The 20,849-nt window shown below is 37.5% G+C and overlaps 1 protein-coding gene across 6 annotated transcripts in view; it reads right to left on the bottom strand.

The window, feature by feature from the left end:
* Nucleotides 1-20,849, bottom strand: part of AKAP13 (A-kinase anchoring protein 13) — a 346,896-nt gene that overhangs the window by 92,659 nt on the left and 233,388 nt on the right. For all 6 annotated transcript variants that reach the window (XM_087428907.1, XM_087428903.1, XM_087428904.1 and 3 more), the window contains exons 9-10: nt 5,840-5,915; nt 139-275 (exon numbers count right to left, since the gene is read on the bottom strand). In XM_087428907.1, the coding sequence (XP_087285033.1) occupies nt 139-275; nt 5,840-5,915 (213 nt within the window). The remainder of the gene's footprint in view (nt 1-138; nt 276-5,839; nt 5,916-20,849) is intronic.

The raw sequence follows: 20,849 nt of genomic DNA, 5'->3' as shown, positions 1-20,849 counted from the left end.
TAAGCCCCCAGCAACCTGGAGCTTCCTTCAGGGAACATTTATACTTTTCTAAGATCAAATAAGAGCTGGAAAGAAGGCCCGTGAGGCTAGCAGGATGACAACAGACTAGTGGCAGTCACATACTGAGGCAAACAGTACCTTGGAGAAGATGCTGCTGTCCACTTCTTCACCGGGTGAGCGAAAGAGGTCAGAATCACTCCCAGACTGTCTTTTAAGGACACCTTGTTTTGAGGCACACTCTCTGCCCAGCCCAACATCCAGGAAGTTCTCACATTCTGGAAAAAAAATTTATTCAACCAATACTTAAAAAAAAAAAAATTCAGTTTCTTTTCATTCCAGCAATCAGCCTTTTAAATCACCAACTAACCTCCCTTCCCCACTCCCTGCTAATAGTAAGAAGCTGTAAAGGACACAGTCAAATTAGTACCTTTCAACTCCGGTACTCCAATTCTAGGTTGATACAGTTATTACAGGACAATCACGAGTTTGCCATGTAAACCAGAGGTACAAAAGATAAAATGATGATTTAAAGCCATAATTGCACCTAAATTCCACCATTTAGGTATTTAAATGGTAATCTTTTTCTCCTGGTAGTTAGAGAATTTTTTTCTTTTGCTACCAAAATCGGAAGTCCTTTATGAGGAAACTATGTGATAGGGTTTGTGGATAATTTCTGTTTTGAGATTTAAGTTCTTTCTGGAAACTTGTTACTTTATCAAAATACTGAGACAAAAGACAAAGGGGGAGCATAGCTAATAAACATATCAGTGTTATTAAACTTACGGGCTCTAATGAGTAATAACAGAAATATAATTATTTAACTTCTACCTTAAACAGATCTGTCATTGGGGGAATAATGCACTGAAGAAGAAAAATGTGTTATCTAGAATCTGTTTTCAGTTCAATAACTAGGATAGGGACTCTGATGAACCAGATGGAAGGGGGCTTGACAGAAATATTACATTGGTACATCAAAGAATTCTAAACACTTAGTATACTAAAATTAGCAAGGTGTTTAATCTGTTCTCTCCTATTAACTTTGTAAACAAAAAGGACATGTGACCTGGTAGCAACGGAGTTAAAAACATTTGCACCTGGTAAAACCAAGAACTCAAAGAAAGTCGATTAGTAGGTAGATATCAACCTCCTTTAAGAAGTTCTGAAGGTAAGAGTGAAGCATCTCCATTCTCGTCAGCATTTTTGTGTGTGACTGGACAGACATGTACGTATGCTTATGAAATCTGCAGGTGATACTAAGCGATGAGGGACAGAGCAGATAACCTGGCTACCTAGCAGTTCATGAGGACTCTACCTGGAGCTTTTCATTGAAAGCAAATTCAAGAGGAGCGGATAATACAAAGTGATGGCAAAACAAACAAAAAAAAACACTAATAGTTCTAGGCTCTATTAATAGACAGTGTACCCAAATCCAAAATGGGGACAGTCCTGCCACTACATGCCAGCTAGACTGCACCCACCGGGACTGTGTTTGTTCCTAGACAATATTTAAACTAAAACCCCAATAAACAAAAATGCATGCGTGATAAAGAGGTCACAAGAGTGGAAATACTTGAGATACACGCAGCTTACAGAGGAGCTTGAAGAAAGTGTGTCCAAGGACAGCTGACGATTTGCTCTGTGCTGTCTCAGAGGGGAGGCTGCAGAGCTGCACCATAACCAGGCTTCTGGGTAATGGGACAGCAGCCTCATAAAGTAATGAGCGTCACCTCACCAGACAGGGTGAAGCAAACGCTGGATGACAGTGTCAAGAGGTTTCAGAAGAGATGTCTACACAGAAGGGGAAGTGGAGACTGAACTAGATAACCCCCAAAGTCGCTTTTAATTCTTAAAGTCTACGCCAGGACAATAATTGTGTGTGTGGATGTGTGTGTTGGGAGCAAATAAGAGGAAGTTGCTCTTATCTAAATTAACTAGTAACTGATCATTAATAAATTATTTGCTCTGGATTAGCCAGGAATCTCAGAGGAAGGGTCAAAAAGGCATGGTACTGGTACAGGTCATGAATTGCTTGTCAATAACACGACCTTTTCTATTAGTTAGGTATTTGAGTAGGTACTGGGGAATGTCCAAACAAAAAGAGATGTTTGGTGGGTGGGGCGTGGGGTGGGGTGGGGGAGTAGTTTACAATCTTGTAGCAGAAATGAAGATATTAAGAGACAATTTCAACACAGAAGTACACAAAGGATGCCACAGGAAGAGAGGCAGGGCCCACAGATTAATATGAAAATGTTTCAGTTAAAGAAAAAAAAAAAAGAACTTAGTCCATTTCATTCTTGGTCCAAACTATTTATGAGTGAAACAGTATGAAAAAAGACTGGAAATCATGGGTATTCCGGAGGGTTTCTTTCACATTTCAGAGAGTATGTACTAACTTAGGCGGAGTTGGTGGGTATGATCTTTCTACTTCTTCCCCTTTCCCCACTTGAAAAAATCAAAAACTGTATTCTGTGGCTGAGGGGAAAATCGGGGGGCTAGCCAAGAAAAGAAAGGGCTGTCACAGCAACTATGCTGAGCTGCTTGCTGTCCAGCTGGCAGTCTAACAGACCACGTCCAAACTCCAGACTGGAAAACAAACCAGCTCAAGACATTCTAATGGAAAATTCACAGGGCAGATCCAGATTCAGCCCTCGTAGGAACACCTCACCCAGAAAATAAATCCAAGCCAGCACTACAAGGGACCACAAACCAAGTTTGGGAAAAAGAGTCTGCTGTGTGATACAATGTCGATTGTCCAGTTGAGGAGGAAGGAAGAATAAAAACAAGGAAACAGGGAGACAAACGGACCTTAGGCCATTATGAAACCCCCACAAATGGGGGAGGGGGCCTAAAGGCAAAGTTAATTACACTCCACATCACACGTGTTGGTAAGTTTTCAAAATGAATGAAATCTTTCCTTTCTTCCTATAGGCCCCCTTCCGAATGAATAAAGTGGAGCAGCATAGGAAGGCATAAACAAGAACAATGAGTGCTGGTTTCAGGGTTAGACTGATGTGGCTTAAATCTAGGTCTGACTATTCATCAGCAGAAGGATCCCAGGCATGAAGTAATTTAACCCCTCTCAGTCTACATTTCAATACCAGTGAAATGGGATGATTAGTACCTCCCTAAACTAGTTCCAATGACAGTTAGAAATACTTTATACATATAGTAACCAGAACTCTGTGCCTCAGCACACGGCAGGCGTTCGAGATAAACACGAAGTTTGCAGCTTCATTAACCCATGATGTGTGATGCCACAAGCACCTTACGGTAAGGATGTTACCTTGAGGTGGGCCAGTGCCATTTTATGACTCACATATAAATTTGTCTATAACTTTTGGGTCCTGAGCCATTAGTGCTTTAAAAGCTAGCAAAATTTGTACTTTTTAAGGCTCTATCTAGTCATCTGCATTTAAAATTACATATATGCAAACAAATTATAGTTGAGGAAGGATAGGAACATACCAACAGCACGCACTAGGCTTTGCTGAACCATGCTAATCATAATGCTATCTCGTATTTATCCAGAATTGAGGAATATACAAAGTGATTTTAAAAGACACTATCTTATTTGGTTTAACACGATTGCTGTCTTGAGCTGTTTTTATCAAGTAAAAGAAAGAAACCTGCAAGACTGTAAGTACCTAGAATTCACAAAAAACTATGCCTAAAATCAAAATCTCAGGTCTGAAGTGCAGAAGCATAATCCAGACCACGGATTTTGTTAAATTAAGGTTTAAAAATAATCACTCTAGGGGGCTGGCCCCGTGGTGTAGTGTGGCACGCTCTGCTTCAGCAGCCTGGGTTCACAGGTTAGGATCTCGGGTGCAGCCCTACATCACTTGTCAGCCATGCTGTGGCAGCAACCCACATATGAAATGGAGGAAGACTGGCACAGATGTTAGCTCAGGGCTAATCTTCCTCAAGCAAAAAAAAGAGGAGGATTGGCAACAGATGCTAGCTCAGGGCAAATCTTCCTCAATAACAACAAAAAAGAATCACTCTAAAAAGACCAAAGTGATCATGCCTGGGGTTGGAGTGTGGAAGGGGTCAACAAAATTCAAGATTATATGCTGAGGAAAACGCTCAGGGGCTCAAAATTCATTTCTTTAAATGAGTAAATTAAACCACAGCGTGTGGAGAAACTTCCTGTAAACATTCAAATTGTGAGGCAACCTCATTTAACCTTTACACAGCAGACAGTTTCACTGCTTGGATGGTTGAGAGTAATTACACTTTTGGAAAAAATTTCAAACAGTTTAAGGAACCAAAACATAGCAGGTAGTATACTTTTAAATAGAAGATTCTAGGGGGCTGGATGTGGGAAGTGTCAGCTAAATTTGTGAAGAGGGTCAATCTTACAATATGCGGAGACCCTAAACAAAACCATAGCATAAGGATATCCTTTAGCCACTTTCTGTATGTGAGACAAAAATAGAGAAAAACACTTCAGATTTGTTTCCAACACTTCCTTGGAGTAAAGTCAGTTGAGAATCAGTAGAAAACCTCTCTGGAGATAAAGGATTTGAACAGTTTGTCTTTAAATTGAATATGACTGCAGGTCATCCACCGCTAAATTGTTTCTAAAAGGAACAGTAAATGAGGACCCACTGATTTTAGTTTAAAGCAGGTCAGTAAAAACTGGGAAGGTGAGCAGAGGTTTTGTCGGGTAAAGTAGACTCAGGAGCCCAGAATGCAAATTACCAGCGTCCACAGAGCAGCTGCAAGAACAGGCACAGGGACTTACAGTTACTCACCATGTCAGACAACACCCCCCACTGAGGAAAGCTAGCGATGCTTTAGAGATGGAAGACAGCAGAGCCCACAGACATGAGGGAACATCCCTTACGTCACAGTGAATTAGTGGCTAAACCTAGGTAAAAAGTTGGGACTCCTAACTAACCACAAGCCATGTGCTGTGTCATAAACAAGCAAGGTCTTAAGAGCATTTTACCCTCATCTGTTGTTACCAATACCTCATGGGTGCTTAAGGAGAGACTCAATGGCTGACAATGCTTTCGAAGTTTACGGTTCTCAATCCTGGCGACACAGTAGAGTAACTGAAGGAGCTTTTAAAGATTCTGATGCCCAGGCCACACCCCAGCCCAATTAAATCAGAATCTCTGGAGGTAGGACCCCAGCATCGGGGTATTTTTAAAGCTCCCCAGATAATTTCAACGTGCAGCTTAATTGAGAGCCACACGTTTGGGGCTGGCCTGGTGGCGCAGCAGTTAAATGCACATGCTCTGCTTCCGCGGCCCGGGGTTCACAGGTTCAGATCCCGGGCGGGCACTGACACATCGCTTGTTAAGCCATGCCGTGGCAGTGTCCCATATAAAGCAGAGGAAGATGGGCACGAATGTTAGCCCAGGGCCAATCTTCCTCAGTAAAAAAAAAAAAAAGAAAGAAAGAGGAGGATTGGCATCAGATGTTAGCTCAGGGCTAGTCCTCCACACACAAAAAAAGAGAGCCACAGGTTTACTCTTTAATAATATATATTTATAGTTTTACCAGATTAAGAAACCTTTATCATATGTATATGTACAACACATATGCCTTAACAGATGAATTAATAGATCATAAAGCCACGTGTGAAGACTTACTACTAAAATGAAATTTAGGTAATTACATTATATGTGCTCATTTTCAATTGTGAGATGAAATGCCTACAAACCCAAATCACATATACCCCTTCCTCTGACACACTGCACAATCTGCTAAGGAAGGACAGATTTCCAAATCAAAAGATCTGTTATTAGAGTGGGACTGTGGCTCTAGAAAATGGTCATTTTGGATGCAGTTATTCAAGCTAATTGGAATTTGGGAAATCTCTGCATACCTGGGCTCTGTGTGGGAGCCAAAAGAGATGTTGCATCAGGGCATGGCTCTATTGTACACCAGCTTTCTCGGTTTATCTGAAGGAAAAGAAAAACAGATTGAGTTTCAGACAGTGCAGTAATATGGGATGATTTTATTGCAGCTGCAAGTATATCTACTGTACCAACACTCCTATCTTTTTCTATAATACTTTATTGCAAAGTAGGTAAATTATATCAAGAAAAATACCCTTTTCACAATACAATCAAGGCAATCTATACTTAATTAAGGCTCTAAAGAGACTGTCAATAAAAGTTAGGCATATAAAAGCAACAGAAAAAAGATACATAAAGAGGAAGACCATGGTGCAGGCCAAGGGTGAAATAAAAAAAAAAGAAGTTAACAGATGAAATGGATAAAATATTAAAATACATGTTTGATGTCTTGGTTTGTAAGTTTAAAAAAACAAAAATTTTCCTATTTATTCAGGAATTACTATACGTTGGATATCAGGTTAAGAATTCTATGCATATTATCTCGTTTAATTCCTACAATAGCTACAACAAGTTTGTACTATCTCTATCCAAAGAATAATTAGGCTCAGAGGGGTTGCTGAGGTAATGTCAGGGCTGGCAATGCAATACAAGTCCATGTGATTCCAAAGCATATTAAGAAGCAAATACACCTTCCTAAAATAAATTCTTTTAAAAAAATTTAGCTTTTACAACTCCCAACCATCTTGACATTATAACCCTCTACATTCATTAAATTTAAAATAATCTAATTTTTAAAATTACCATTAGAGATTTCAACAGTCCTCTCTCAGTAACTGATAAAACAAGTGGACACAAAATCAGATAGGATACAGAAAACTTGAAAAACATTATCAACGAACTTGATCCACCCAACACATACAGAGAGCACTTCTCTCAACAGCAGAGTACACCTTCTTTCCAAGTGCACATGGAACGTCTACCAAGACAGACCATGTTCTGTGGCATAAAACAAGTCTCAAATTTGAGGATTAAAATCATACTAAGTATGCTCTTTGACCACAACAGTATCAAATTAGAAACCAAAACCAAAAAGATTCTGGAAAAACCCCAAATATTTAAAAATTAAGAAAAAACAAAACTTCTAAAAAAATTCATGAATCAAAGAAGAAATCTTAAGGAAGCATTAGATATTAGTTAAATATTAGAAAATATTTTGAACTGAATAAAAACACCAGATATAAAAATTTGTGCGATACAGCTAAAACAGTCCTTAGAGCAAATTTTATAACATTAAGTGCCTATATTAGAAAAGAAAGGTCTCAAATCAATGTTCTAGGCCTCCACCTTAGAGAGAAATTAACCCAAAGCAAATACGATAAAGAAATCAAAGAGCAGAAATCAATGAAATAAAAAACAGAAAAACAATAAAATCAATAATACCAAAAACTGGTTCCTTGAAAAGATCAATGATATCAATAAAACTCTAGCTAGACTGATTAAGAACAAAAGTTACAAATTACCAGTATCAGGAATTAAAGAGGGACATAATTATAGATCCTATAGACTGAAAGTATAACAAAGGAATATTATGAACAATTTTACTGCAATAAATTCAACAAGTTAGATGAAATGGAAACATTTCATGAAAGACACAAACTACCAAAATTCACTCAAGAAGACACAGATAATATGAATAGCCTTATTCTATCAAAGACATTGAATTCATAGTTTAAAATCTTCCTATAAGGAAAACCCCAAGCCCAGTGGCTTGGTGAATGCCACCAAACACTTAAGGAAGAAATAATACCAATTCTACACAAACTCTTATAGAAAACTGAAGAGGAGGGAACGATATACAATTCATTTTATGAGTCCACAATTACCTTGACACCAAAACTAGACAAAGGCATTATACTAAAACTATAAATCAATATCCCTCAGGAACACAGATGCAAAAATCCTGAACAAAATTTTAGGAAACTGAATCCAGCAATACAAAAAAAAGATAAACTTATCATTACCAAATTCATACCAGGAATGCAAGGTTGGTTTAACACTTGAAAAAATTACTTTATTAACAGACTAAAAACCGCCACAAACTAATAATTATCAACAGATGCAGAAAATAATTTGGCAAAATTCAACATCTATTCGTGATAAAACTCATAGAACACTGGGAACATAAAGGAAATTCCTCAATTGATAAAGGGCATCTATATTTAAAAAAACCCTACAGCTAACATCATATTTAATGGTTAAAGACTAAGTGTTTTCACTATGAGATCAAAAACAAGGCAAGAATGTCCACTCTCATCACTTTTATTCAACATTGTATACGAGGTTATAGCTAATGCAGTAAAGCAGAAAAAGAAATAAAATGCATAGATTTGAAAGGAAGAAGTAAAACTCTCTTTATTCATAGATGGCATGACTGTCTATGTAGAAAATCCTAAAAAATCTACAAAAATGCTACCAGAATAAATGAGTTTAGCAAAGCTGCAGGATATGAATTCAACATACAAAAAAAATCAATACTAGTTCCACGTATTAGCAACAATTAAAAATTAAAATTAAAAACAAAAGTAATACCATTTATAATAGCATCAAGAAATATAAAATAATTAGGCATACATTTAAGAAAATATGAGCAAGACTTGTACTCTAAAATCATAAAACAATGCTGAGAAGAATTAAAGCAGGCTTAAATAAAGCGAGACATCATGCTCATAGATCAGAAAACTCAATACTGTTAAGTTATTAATTCTCCTCAATTGATCACTACTTGATTTCAAGACTTATAATAAAAGCTACACTAATCAAGTCACTGTGGTACTGGTATAAAGAGAGACACACAGACCAACAGAATGAGAGAATCCACAAACAGACCTTCACAGATATGGCCTATTGATTTTTGATAAAGATGCCAAGGTATTTCAATGAGGAAAATAACGGTCTTTTGAACAAATGATGCTGCAATAACTGGATGTCCATACACAAACAAATAAATAAATCTCTCAAAAATCTCAAATCTTGTATCATCTATAAAATGAACTCAAAATATGTCTAAATGTTAAAGCTAAAACTACAAAACTCCTAGAAGAAAACATAGGGGAACATTTTTTGTAACTTTGGGTTTGGCCAAGATTTCTTAGCATGCATAAAAAAGCAACAAAAAACGATAAATTTGACTATGTCAAAATAAAAAATTTGTGTTCCTCAAAAGGCATTGTTAGGAAAATGAAAAGGCAAAACACACTGGGAGAAAATATTTACAAAACATCTATCTGCTAAAGGACTGGTATCTAGAATATTAAAATATAAATAAACAAGAACAAAAACCTCTTACAATACCATAATAAGACAAACAACATACTTTTTAAAATGAGGAAAATACTTGAATAAACATTTCATCAAAGAAGATATATGAATGGCAAATAAGCACAGGAAAAGATGCCCAAGATGATTAATCATCAGGAAAAAGGAAACTAAAACCACAAAGCAGATGACACTCCACATCCATTAGAGTGGCTAAAATTAAAGACTGATAATATCAAGTGTTGACAAAGATGTGGAGCAACTGGAACACTGATACATTCCTGGGAGAATAGAAAAATAGTACAGCCACTTTAGAAAACAGTTTAGCAGTTTCTTGTAACATCAAACATACACTTACATACAACACAGCAATCCCACTGATGGGTATTTACTCAAGAAAAATCAAAACATATCTTCACACAAAGACTTACAGTGGAATTTTCATAGCAGCTTAATTCATGATAGCCCCAAACTGGAAACAGCCCAGATTGCCATCCATGGGTAAACTGATAAACAAATTGCAGTGGATTCATACAATGCAAAAGACTCACAATAAGAAGGAATGAACTACTGATACAAACAACATAGATGAATCTCAAGAGCATTATGCTAAGTTAAAAGAAAAAAAGCCAACAAAAAAGACTACCTACTGTATAGTTCCATTTACATGACATCTAAGAAAAGGCAAAACTAGTACAAGAAAGCATATTAGTGATTAACAGGGACTGGAGGAGGCTACTGACTGCAAGAGGACAGCAGGGAACTTCAGAAGTGATGGAAATATTCCTATCATGATTGTGGTAGTGATTACACAATTGAAACATTTGTCAAAACTCATCAAATTGTGAATTTAAATTGGTGAATTTTATTGTATGTAAATTATATCTCAATAAAGCTGGAAAAAATATCACCCAAATAGAAGTATAATATATGTTTTAGTTTTTACAACTCCCAAACACCTTAATATTATAATTCTCTAGTCTCATTAACACTGAAATAGCAGTAATTCAAATAATAGTAGGAGTATATAAACAAATTATCAAGTTGGTGAAGATTTGTAATGCTCAAAGACAATTTTATTTAATGACCTCTAGAATATAGTATGTACCTACTAGTAGATTTCTGATTGCTTTGGTGAGAAGATACTAAACTATATTCACGATAAAGATCAATAGTTTTATTGAAGATGCTAAATGGGATAAGGCAGAAAGCTTCCGACATTTTGTTAAATTATCACTGTTTGACAAAGAAGAAATGCAAGGAATTAAACTGCTACCAAATAAACATGCAAATCTGGAACCACATGAAACCAAGCACCAAACCACTTGCTCCTTGCTATTTCATCACCATTACAGAGAGGAGAGGAGGCAGGAACCAGGGGCCATCAATGTTTCAATTCCTGGTGTGTGGGGAAATGATGCCAAAAATTTGAAAGTGATCCTCAATGGAAAAGAATCTTCAGCAGGTTCCCTAGGATTATGCAAAATATCCCCTTCAAAATGTAATTTGAATGTGCACAATAAGGAAGTAACCTCAAATTCAGTAACTTTAACAAATCCTACCCACATCTTTCAAAGAAGTGAAACAGTAAATTTTCTTTAAAAAAAATCATTCATTGGGAGAAGGATTTTCTTACTGTAAACTGTATCTCATCTGAAATGAGCCAAATTTCACTTACAGTGAAATAAGTTTTTCTGCTAACAGTAAGAGTCCAGAACTACTATTCTTCAACAGAAAACTACATTTTGAAGTTGGAAGAGAAAAAAATTGTTTTTCTTCCTGAAATAGGAAGAGGCTGCATGAATACAGCAACAAATTTAAATAGTTAGAAATAAAAAAGCTTAAAAGACCCTTTAATAACAGTGAAGAATGTTGAACTGCTCTGAATTATCATGACATCGCTCTCTCCTTCCATGACCTTCAAGACCTTTTCAGCCAACATTTCAGGAAACTTTGCTGAAATTCTATATTTTAGAATATTTTTCATCACCTTTTCAATACCACACGTTATTCCACAGCCAATAAGTAAACTGAACCTTCTTTGCCTTCAATATGTAAGGGACTAAGGGACTATATTTTTCATGTCATTTTTGGCATTTGGATGTTAAAAAGTGAGTTGCACATTTTGCAAAATAATATCTAATATAAATAAATAACATATAATATAAAGATATTTAATAAAAACTAACTTATTTAAAATATTTATTATTTAAAATAACATATATAAATACTTACTGAAAGAATGAAAGTAAAATTAAATCAAATCTCTAACTGAATACACTGATTTCTGAATAACAGTAATGAGAACATATTAGTGTTGGGAGACAATTCTCCACGGGTATCTATTTCTTCTGCACGTCTTGTGAACCAAGGCACTGATTATCCTTTTGTTCTAGACTCTCTTTTCAAGAATATCTGTATATCAAACAGCCTTTGAAGATAGAGATATTTTTTCCTTCTGAAGCAAAGGGCAGGTTTGTTTACCGACCAGTAACATAAAGATAATGTCTCAAAGGCAAAGGTCGGGCAGGCTTACTGCCCATCAGAAAAACTCAGAGTTTTTAAGGTTGGGGTTTCTCAGCTGTGACGTAGCATCCACCTGGGTCCCTCGGTGTTGCCCCCCGTGGGACTTGGGAAGCAAGAAGGACCAAGAAGAAGCTGATGGTCATGGTGCTTTTTAAGTATACAGTAGTAAAACATTTAAACACAGTGGCAGCCAAAAATCTCTTGATATGATCACATCTAGGTGGTAAAAAATCCTAATCTGATTCAATTTTCCATTGAGTGTTAACGTTATGCTTGAATGATCATAAAGAGACAATATCCCTTTTAACTTTCCTGTAGTTCCCCAAATTTTCTTTAATGATTATGTATTACTTTTTGTTTTTTTAAAATTTATTTTGATATACTTTTTATTCTGTAATAACTTTAAGTTGACATAAAAGTTACAAAGATAGTATAGGGTTCTCACATACCCTGCCCTCACCAGTTTCCCCTAGTTAACATCTTACATAACCACATACATTTGTCAATACTAGGAAACCAACACTGGCACATTACTGTTAACTAAACTCCAGACTTGATTTAGATTTCATTCATGTTTCCACTAATGTTTTTTCTGTTCCAGGATCCAATCCAGGGAGACAGCACATTGCATTGTGTGTGTGTATAATTTTGCATTTTAACATCTTTACTGAAATGTATTTCATACACTCTAAAACTCACCCAATTAAATGTAAATTCAATGGTTTAGTATATTCACAGAGTTGTGTAACCATTACCACTATCTAATTTTAGAACATTTTCTTCACGTCAAACAGAAACTCTGCATCCATCAGCAGTCACACCCCACCCCAACTCCTGCCTCCCAGTTCTAGGCAATCATTAATCTACTTTATGTCTCTATGGATTTGTCTACTCTGAACATTTCATATAAATGCAATCATACATTATGTGGTCTTCTTTCACTTAGCAAAATGTTTTCAAGGTTCATCCATGTCATAGCTTCTAACAATACATATGTCATTCCTTTTACTGCCAAATAATACTGTATGGAAATAGCCACATTTGATTTATTTATTCTTTAGTTGATAGACATTTGGCTTGTTTTTACTTTGTGGCTATTATGAATATTCAAATACAAATTTTTGTGTGGACATGTGTTTTCATTTCTCTTGGGTATACACCTAGGAGTAGAACTGCTGGGTTATGTAATTTATGTTTAACATTTTGAGGAACTGCCAGACTTTTCCAAAGTGGCTGGACCATTTGACATTCCCACCAGCAATGTAGGAGTGTTCTAATTTCTCTACATCCTTCCCAACACCTGTTATTGTTCTTCTCTGTTTGATTGTAGCCATCCTAGTAGGTGTGAAGTGGTATCTCATGTGAGGATACATATTTTTTAAAATAGAAAATATTTTTTAATCTATTGGTTACTTTCTAGTAAAGGAAGATACTGTGAAGACAATGCTCATCACCTTCAGCTTTCTTTCCTTCTTTCTTTTATTAAAAAAATGTATTAAATACCTTCTATGTATCAAAACATTGTATATCAAGTCTTAAAAGCAGAAGTAGTAAAAGAACTTGTCTTCCAAGAACTCAGAGTTTATGTGAGAGAGACATGAAAAATGTTAAGTAAATAAGCCTCTCACAGCATCCTGCACATGGCAGGCACTGAAATGCGTACTGACTTGGACAACACGTGCTATAATTAATAGAAATGGGAATGAGAGTGAATGGAACACTGTAATGACTTATTATATTTTAAATGCTACATACATTTGGGGCCAGGTCACAAATACTACATACACAGACATTGGGCCAGAATAACAGCTTGCCTCTTCCACTTCATATAAGGCATTGCACAATATAGAGAGAAGGGAAGTCAGAGACTGCCACACCTTTGTAGAAGCAGAAGAATTCTGAGAGATTAGAGTTTCACAGAAGTTAGGGAAGCAGAAGGCTGGGAAGAGAAGGTAGGTTTCACAGCGCCAACTACTGCAGAGAATTCAAAACTGATAAAAAAAATAAAAAGAAGTTACTCAATTGGGCTACTGTGAGGTTTCTGGTGACTTTGGAAAGAAGCAGTTTAACAAGACAGAAGAGATCAGAATTAACAATGTAAAACATCTCATTATATTTCTAGACTCACGGTACTTTAAAGTTTTTAAAGTGCCGTCACCTAGATTTGACCTTTTTCCTGCCCACAAGGAGGCATGCCGCCCTTTTAGAGAGGAGATCACACACTCAGCAAGGCTACATTGGGGGACAGTATCTTTGTGTGTGAACTATATTGTACTGGTAACTTTACCTGCTCAAACGACTGTAAGCTTCGTGAGAACAGAAGCACATCTCTTATACCATGGGTCTCCCCAATGAAATACAGTCATATGTCGCTTAATGACGGGGATACACTCTGAGAAATGCGTCATTAGGTGATTCTGTCATTGCGTGAACACCAGAGTGTACTTACACAAACCTAGACCGTCCGGCCTACTATAACCCAGGCTATACGGCACTGACCTTACAGGACGACTGTCGTATACGTGCTGACGGAAACATTATTATGTGGTGCAGGACTACAGTACGCGCGTGGTGCATGGTGGAGGCTTAATCTCTGAATTATTTTCAGTGATTTTACAGAAAACTAAAAGGTGGAAGAGCCTCTAGGATTATCACTCTGCCTCCCTTTACCAGATCCACTAAAAAAACCCTGAGGCCAAATGAAGTGAAGAAACGTGAAGGTAATACAATATTTAGAAACACAGAGAGGACCCAGTTTTCCTCGCTTCTAGTGCAGCATTCTTGCCTCATCCCCACGTGTCTCTTCTTGTTCTTTATTTTGTCTTGGAATTTAACAATTGTTTAAACAATTTTTAATAGCAATATTAAAATGAATAAGTCTGGCAAAGTGCATTTAACATCTCTGGAGAAGATTTGCTGGAAAATAGAGTCATTGTTTAATTTAGACAGAAATATTTAGAAAATTCAGTATTATCAAAAAGAAACAACTAAAATATGGAACCGTGGGTGCCAATTTTTTAAACATCAAAATGCCGTAATTGAAAGAAATGTTTTTTGTTCGTTTGTTTTTGGCTTTGTCTATGTCTAGGAGCCTCCGTTTTCACTCACTGACAGTTAATTAACAATGGTGTTCTGATAAGGCTCACTATTTCTAAGTACACAAGAAACGTAAGCAAATCTGGTGATGATGCTGTTTCACTCAGTTCCCTCTTCCAAATTAGGCTTCATTTACAAACATTTAAAAGTAAAACCTATACTGAAAAACAGTAAGATTTCAGGTAAATCAAGACTTCCTCACCAGGAAAGGATGGGAGAATCTAGCATAAGAAGGCTTGCTAAAGCTATCTTACTGTCAGCTATCCACTGATCCAACCTCACAGCTGGCCAGTCAACACTTAGGGAGTACCCATTAAGAAACATGTTAAGATACAGCAATAGACAGAAAGATGAATAAATCATGTTCTTGATTGTAATTTGCACAGTATGTCCCACAGTTTGCAATATGACGAGCCCTTTTTAATTGAAAATGTCATGGGTTACATTTGCCTCCACATCCCAGGATGAGAGACATATACAACCACATGGGTCTATGGATTATCAGACTCAATGACATAGCTCCACAAACTGTGGACCACAGGCTGGGAAACACTGATCAGTTTGTGAAATACAATAGGTACACAAGTACCTGAAATTCATGGAGATAAGGAAGCCCCTAGTATAAAAAAAGATAATTTCTGGTTCAGAGATTTGGGAAAAGTTTAACAAAGGTGGTGGTATATGAGACAGGCCTTAAAAGGGGGCAGTATGTTTAAGGGAGACAGACAGTAAGGCAGAGAATTCCATCCATGTGACAAAAAGTACGAGCAAGGATGCTTTAGAGCTGGAGTTCACAGCCTTCTGTGGCACAGACTCCTTCAAGAATCTGAGAGAAGCCATGGAACCCTTACCAGAAACACTGCCTGTGTGTGTCCAATCACTGGTTCTGGAGCATATCTTATTAGAGACCCTTTCCTTAGATGTTTTTAGGAGTACAAAAAGCCCAAAGGTGTCCAGAAGTATACACTGAGGAAAGAAGAATAATGGGAGATATGGCTACAAGGAATCTAGGATTTATTCCCTACCAAGGGTCACCTTTCTGTCCCCCCCCCGCCACGAGTATATAAGCGAGTGAGAAGGTCAGTATTATACTAGGAAAATAACTCTAGAAGAAGTGTATAGATAAAATGGGATAGTGGGGAGGAAGGAAGCATGGGGCATCCGGGACTCAAAGACCAGTCAGGAGGAGGGTGAACTGGTTTAGTCTAAAGGCAGCACATGCACCTGGACCAGGAAGACGTCCTCTGGAGCCCAGAACCAGCAGATCAGTATGCTAGTGCAAAGGACAGAATCCACAGAAAAAGAGAGAAAAGGGGGTGGGGGGAGGGGTCCAAGATCCACAGTTTAACTGATATAGGAAATCCAGAGGGAAGAAGACGATGATGCATTTTTTTGGACTACATTGAGTTTGAGGTGTTAAGATGTCTTTCAAATGGTTAAACAAAGTTACGGATCTTGAGAGAAAGGGTGGATGCTAGCTTCATTTGTTCTTGAGGTAACAGGTGAAAAGAGTATGCAAGAGAGCCAAGGCAGAACACACAAGGAGACAAGACACACTGAAGGCAGCATTCATGTTAGATAACACACATTTGCGGATGGAGTAGCTTGGAAAGTTCATACTAGCTGGCTTCATTTTTTTTTTTTTTTTTTGAGGAAGATCAGCCCTGAGCTAACATCCATGCTAATCCTCCTCTTTTTGCTGAGGAAGACCGGCTCTGAGCTAACATCCACGGCCAATACTCCTCCTTTCTTTCCCCAAGGCCCCAGTAGATAGTTGTATGTCATATGTGCACATCCTTCTAGTTGCTGTATGTGGGATGTGGCCTCAGCATGACCGGAGAAGTGGTGCGTCCGTGCACACCCGGGATCCGAACCCGGGCCGCCAGTAGCGGAGCACGCGCACTTAACCGCTAAGCCACGGGGCCGGCCCCTAGCTGGCTTCTTACAAACACAGCACAAAAGTAAGCGTATATGAGGGAAATGCAAATAAATCAAAACCACGATAAGATACTACAACACACCCATTAGGATGGCTATTATAAACAACAAAACAACCAAAAAATAAAACCAAACCAGAAAATAAGAAGCGTTGGTGAGGATGTAGAGAAATTTGAACCTTTCTGCATTGCTGCTGGAAATATAAAACGGTGCAGCCACTGTGGAAAACAGTATGGTGGTTCCTCCAAAAATTAAACATAGAGTTATCATATCATCCAGCAATTCCACTTCTGGGTATATGCACAGAAGAACTGAAAGCAGAGACTCGAACTGATATTTGTGTACCAATGTTCAAAGTAGCATTATTCACAATATATGAAAGGTGGAAACTACACAAATGTCCATCGACAGATGAACGGGTAAACAAAATGTGGTACATACATACAATGGAATATTATTCAGCCTTAAAAATGAAGGAAATTCTGACACATGCTACATGAATGAACCCTGAAGATGTTAGGCTAAGTGAAATAAACCAGTCACGAAAGGACAAATATTGTATGATTCTACTTATGTAAGGTACCTACAGCAGTCCAATTCATAGAGACAAAAAATAGACTGGTGGTTGCCAGGGGCTAGGGGAAGGAGGAAATAGGGAGGTCTTGTTTAATGAATATTGAGTTTCAGTTTGCAAAGATGAAAAAGTTCTGAAGATGGATGGTGGTGATAGTCGCACAACAATGTGAATGTATTTAATGCCACTGAACCATACACCTAAATGTGGTAAACTTTTTGTAATGTATATTTCCCACAATAAAAAAAGTGAGTGTGCAGCAGTTAGAAATAAGCAAGCTTGTTTAGAGAAGAGCAGTCAGGCAGCCCACATAGAGGCAGAGCTGTAATCTGGGCCAGATGCTACCAATCATGGTCAGTGCCATCAACCAGAGGACAAACTCCATATGCAGTGAGTATGGAAACAATGTTGAAACATGTATCAGCATTTTCAACCACATCCTGTATGCAGTGACAACACCAATCATATCATATTCACATGCGAAAAACACTGTGCTTACTACATAAGTAAGCTGCCTAAGAGAGATAAATTGGATTACAAAACACCTCCCCCTCCTTCTGCCTGGTATCCGAATCACTGATGTGACAGATAAATTTGCCCTAGTCTTGCTTCTACAGCAACTCCACTGTTTGTTTCTCACTCATACAGTGAGACAACTTAGAGGCCCCACTATGTGGCTCCATTTGAAACATTTTCAGAGTGCTTCTTATAGGCCAGATACAATGCCAGGCCCTGAACACATACATAGTAACACATCTGTTCTCATATTAGCCTCTTTTCCTAAAGGTGACCTCTAAAACTGAGCTTTTTACATTAACGGATGACAAGCTGGTTCTCTGTACCACCAACACTCTTGGCTAGCTCTGTGACTAGGCTAGACAAAAGATTCTGATTGCCAGCAGAATGAGGAGATAGAATAGGAAGAAACAACAGTGTTGAGACTGCTAATAATCTGAATTTTAAGAGAAAAACAAAGATGATTATGAGCCCCTCTATCCAGATTTTGCTCTATGGAATCTTTGAGCTATTAGCAAAATACAGGATTGGCAACTGACTGAATGAGTAGGAGCGGGAATAGTTCAAGACGATTCAGAAATTTTGTTTAGCAAGTAGCTGGAAAAGGGGAAACAGAGACTTTGCATTAGATATTCATGTCTTTTGGAGGAATAAGTTACCAAAACCCACTTTCTGGCTCTGATCCCATTTATGATTCTTTAGCCAAAAAAAAACCAGTCTTTTTTTCATGGTTTCTTCATGACAACCAGATCATAGACACTACAGGTATTTGACATCGAAAGTTCTGTTGAGTTACAGTGCACATGGAACATAGGATAACGAAAGTTACTTCACAAGAAATGTCAGATCCATCCAGGTAATTTTTCATTCCTGCCATGAAGCCTGGGACCTTATGTTAATCTAAACTACACCCACGTTGTGTTCCCATCAGTCTGAAAATAGAGTTGTACATATTTTCAGTGGAGAGGAACTGCCTTTTGTTTTTGGCAGTGTTTCTGCAACTGTTTATATCTGAACATCCTAATAATACAGCTCATGGTTACACCCAGCCTTCCCAGCCATTGCCCATATTTACTTCCTCTGCAACTGTCTCAGGAGATCCAGCCAGAGTAACAAGGTTGAACAAAAGGAAGCAAAACCCCACTATCCGGACATGGAAGCCAACACTTGAGTCAAAGTCTTTTCACGGAATCAGATTGCAACCAAGCAGATACGTGCAGCTATCTTCAATCCTTAGCCTCCTGACGTCTTTTGTTTGATGCAATGTGGAAGCGTATTAGAGCAAGCAAACTTATAAAGAATGTGTATTTCTCTGGAAAATGACACTAGACTTACACTACTCCTTTTGAGCTTTGGCTAATGAGGTCATGTGGCCTGCCCAAACAACATGGATGAGGAAGGGTTGTTCTCCTCTTGAAATCTTTTCATTCAATGCACATATAGCATGGTTGCAAATCTTTTAACCATTCATCTGACACTGAATTACTAGCTACAAAGTATGCTCTCAATAAATCATCAATAACAGGAAGAATCATGTTATTATTAGTAGGCATTATTTTTCCAGGAACCCAAAGTTATAAAATTAGTAAAACAGAAATGGCCCCTGGACTAAAATCAGTTTAAATCAGCAGTTAATCCTAGATTCTGATCTCTTTCTTTTTGGCATGCTAGTTTCGCACTAAGTTTCTGACAGTTGGTGTCCTCTTGAGTTGAGTGGTTTCAGGAATGCTCATCATGAATTAGCTATCGAATTGCATTAGGCAGAAAAGCTCCTATCATTCATCAAATTGTGAGGTCAATACAGGATTTTTGAAGGATGCTGAGAAAAATGGTCATGTTGATACCAAAGGGCCTCTGCCAACAATTCAAATTCTTCCATATCCCATTTTGAGCACGTGATTCATAGTTACCAACCACTTATATCATAAGAGCCATAAGTTATATATGCATCGAGAGGTGGTAACCAAAGGAATGTCATATAGTGGGGAAGAGGAATGCATATGTGTGTACTGGGCTGGGGATGGAGGGGTTGGTGACCAAGGGATATATCAACTTATGCCTTATTATTTAGAAAATAATTCAGAAAGGAGGTACCATTTCAGGGATGCTGGGGGGTGATGATGGGAAGCAAGAGCTATCTGAGGATACAGACTAATGTATCTAGCCTTAGGGAAATCTTAAGAGAAGGCCTTGATGCAGAAGAGCTACCATGAAACTAACTACAGAGAACTGACAACGCGAACAGATCAGAATGCAGAATAAGCCAAAGAAAGTATGGGTACATAACAAAGGAGGAGAATTTTGAAGCTAATCTACAGTGAATTATTGGGATGCCAATGGGAGGGACTGGGGTTATAAACATGGAATACCAAAGTGACAGGCTCACAATCTAAATTTTGTGGGTAGTCATACTTCATCTCTGTGTTCTTATACCAACCTTATCGATACATTCCATACAGTTTACGTAACATGACGCTTATGAATCCATACTTACACATCTTAAAAGAGAGCATTTAATATGAATTAGGGACATTGTTTTGAGTACTTAGATATAGTAAACAGATGAAAAAATTATAAACTTCTTAAAAGCAAACTTCCACAGATAAAAGTGGAGTGAGAACTATACATGATCACTTGAGAACTGCTCAACACACACTCAATATAATTATTTTTTAGAAACACTAATTAAAAGCATTAAAATTCAAAATGGAAGATAATTGGAGAACACTTCTGAATGATTAAAAAAATTGGGGAAAACCTGCTAAAAATTGTGTGACAAAATGAATTTATATGAGATCATACACCTGTCCTAAGTGTTACAGAAGAAATTTCTGCACTGGGAAGAAAGTGATCGATATAACTTGTAAGACTTTTTGCAACATGAAAAGTCTAAGACAGAAAAAAAATACATATGTACATATAAATAAAAACTGATATACATATTCATGTAATAAAACGAATTGGTCAACTCAAAGAGGAGGTCTAGGATAGCAAAAAAACCCAGGAACTTTGAAAACAATCTGATCTGGGGTTGTATCCTATTACCTATTACATATGAGCTGTGAGCCCTT

Source organism: Ceratotherium simum, chromosome 3 (assembly GCF_057802395.1).
Source record: "Ceratotherium simum simum isolate JZ-2026a chromosome 3, ASM5780239v1, whole genome shotgun sequence".
In the NCBI taxonomy this organism is placed as follows: domain Eukaryota; kingdom Metazoa; phylum Chordata; class Mammalia; order Perissodactyla; family Rhinocerotidae; genus Ceratotherium; species Ceratotherium simum.
Note: the sequence above shows the minus strand (reverse complement) of the source record. Positions and strands in the feature narration are given on the sequence as shown.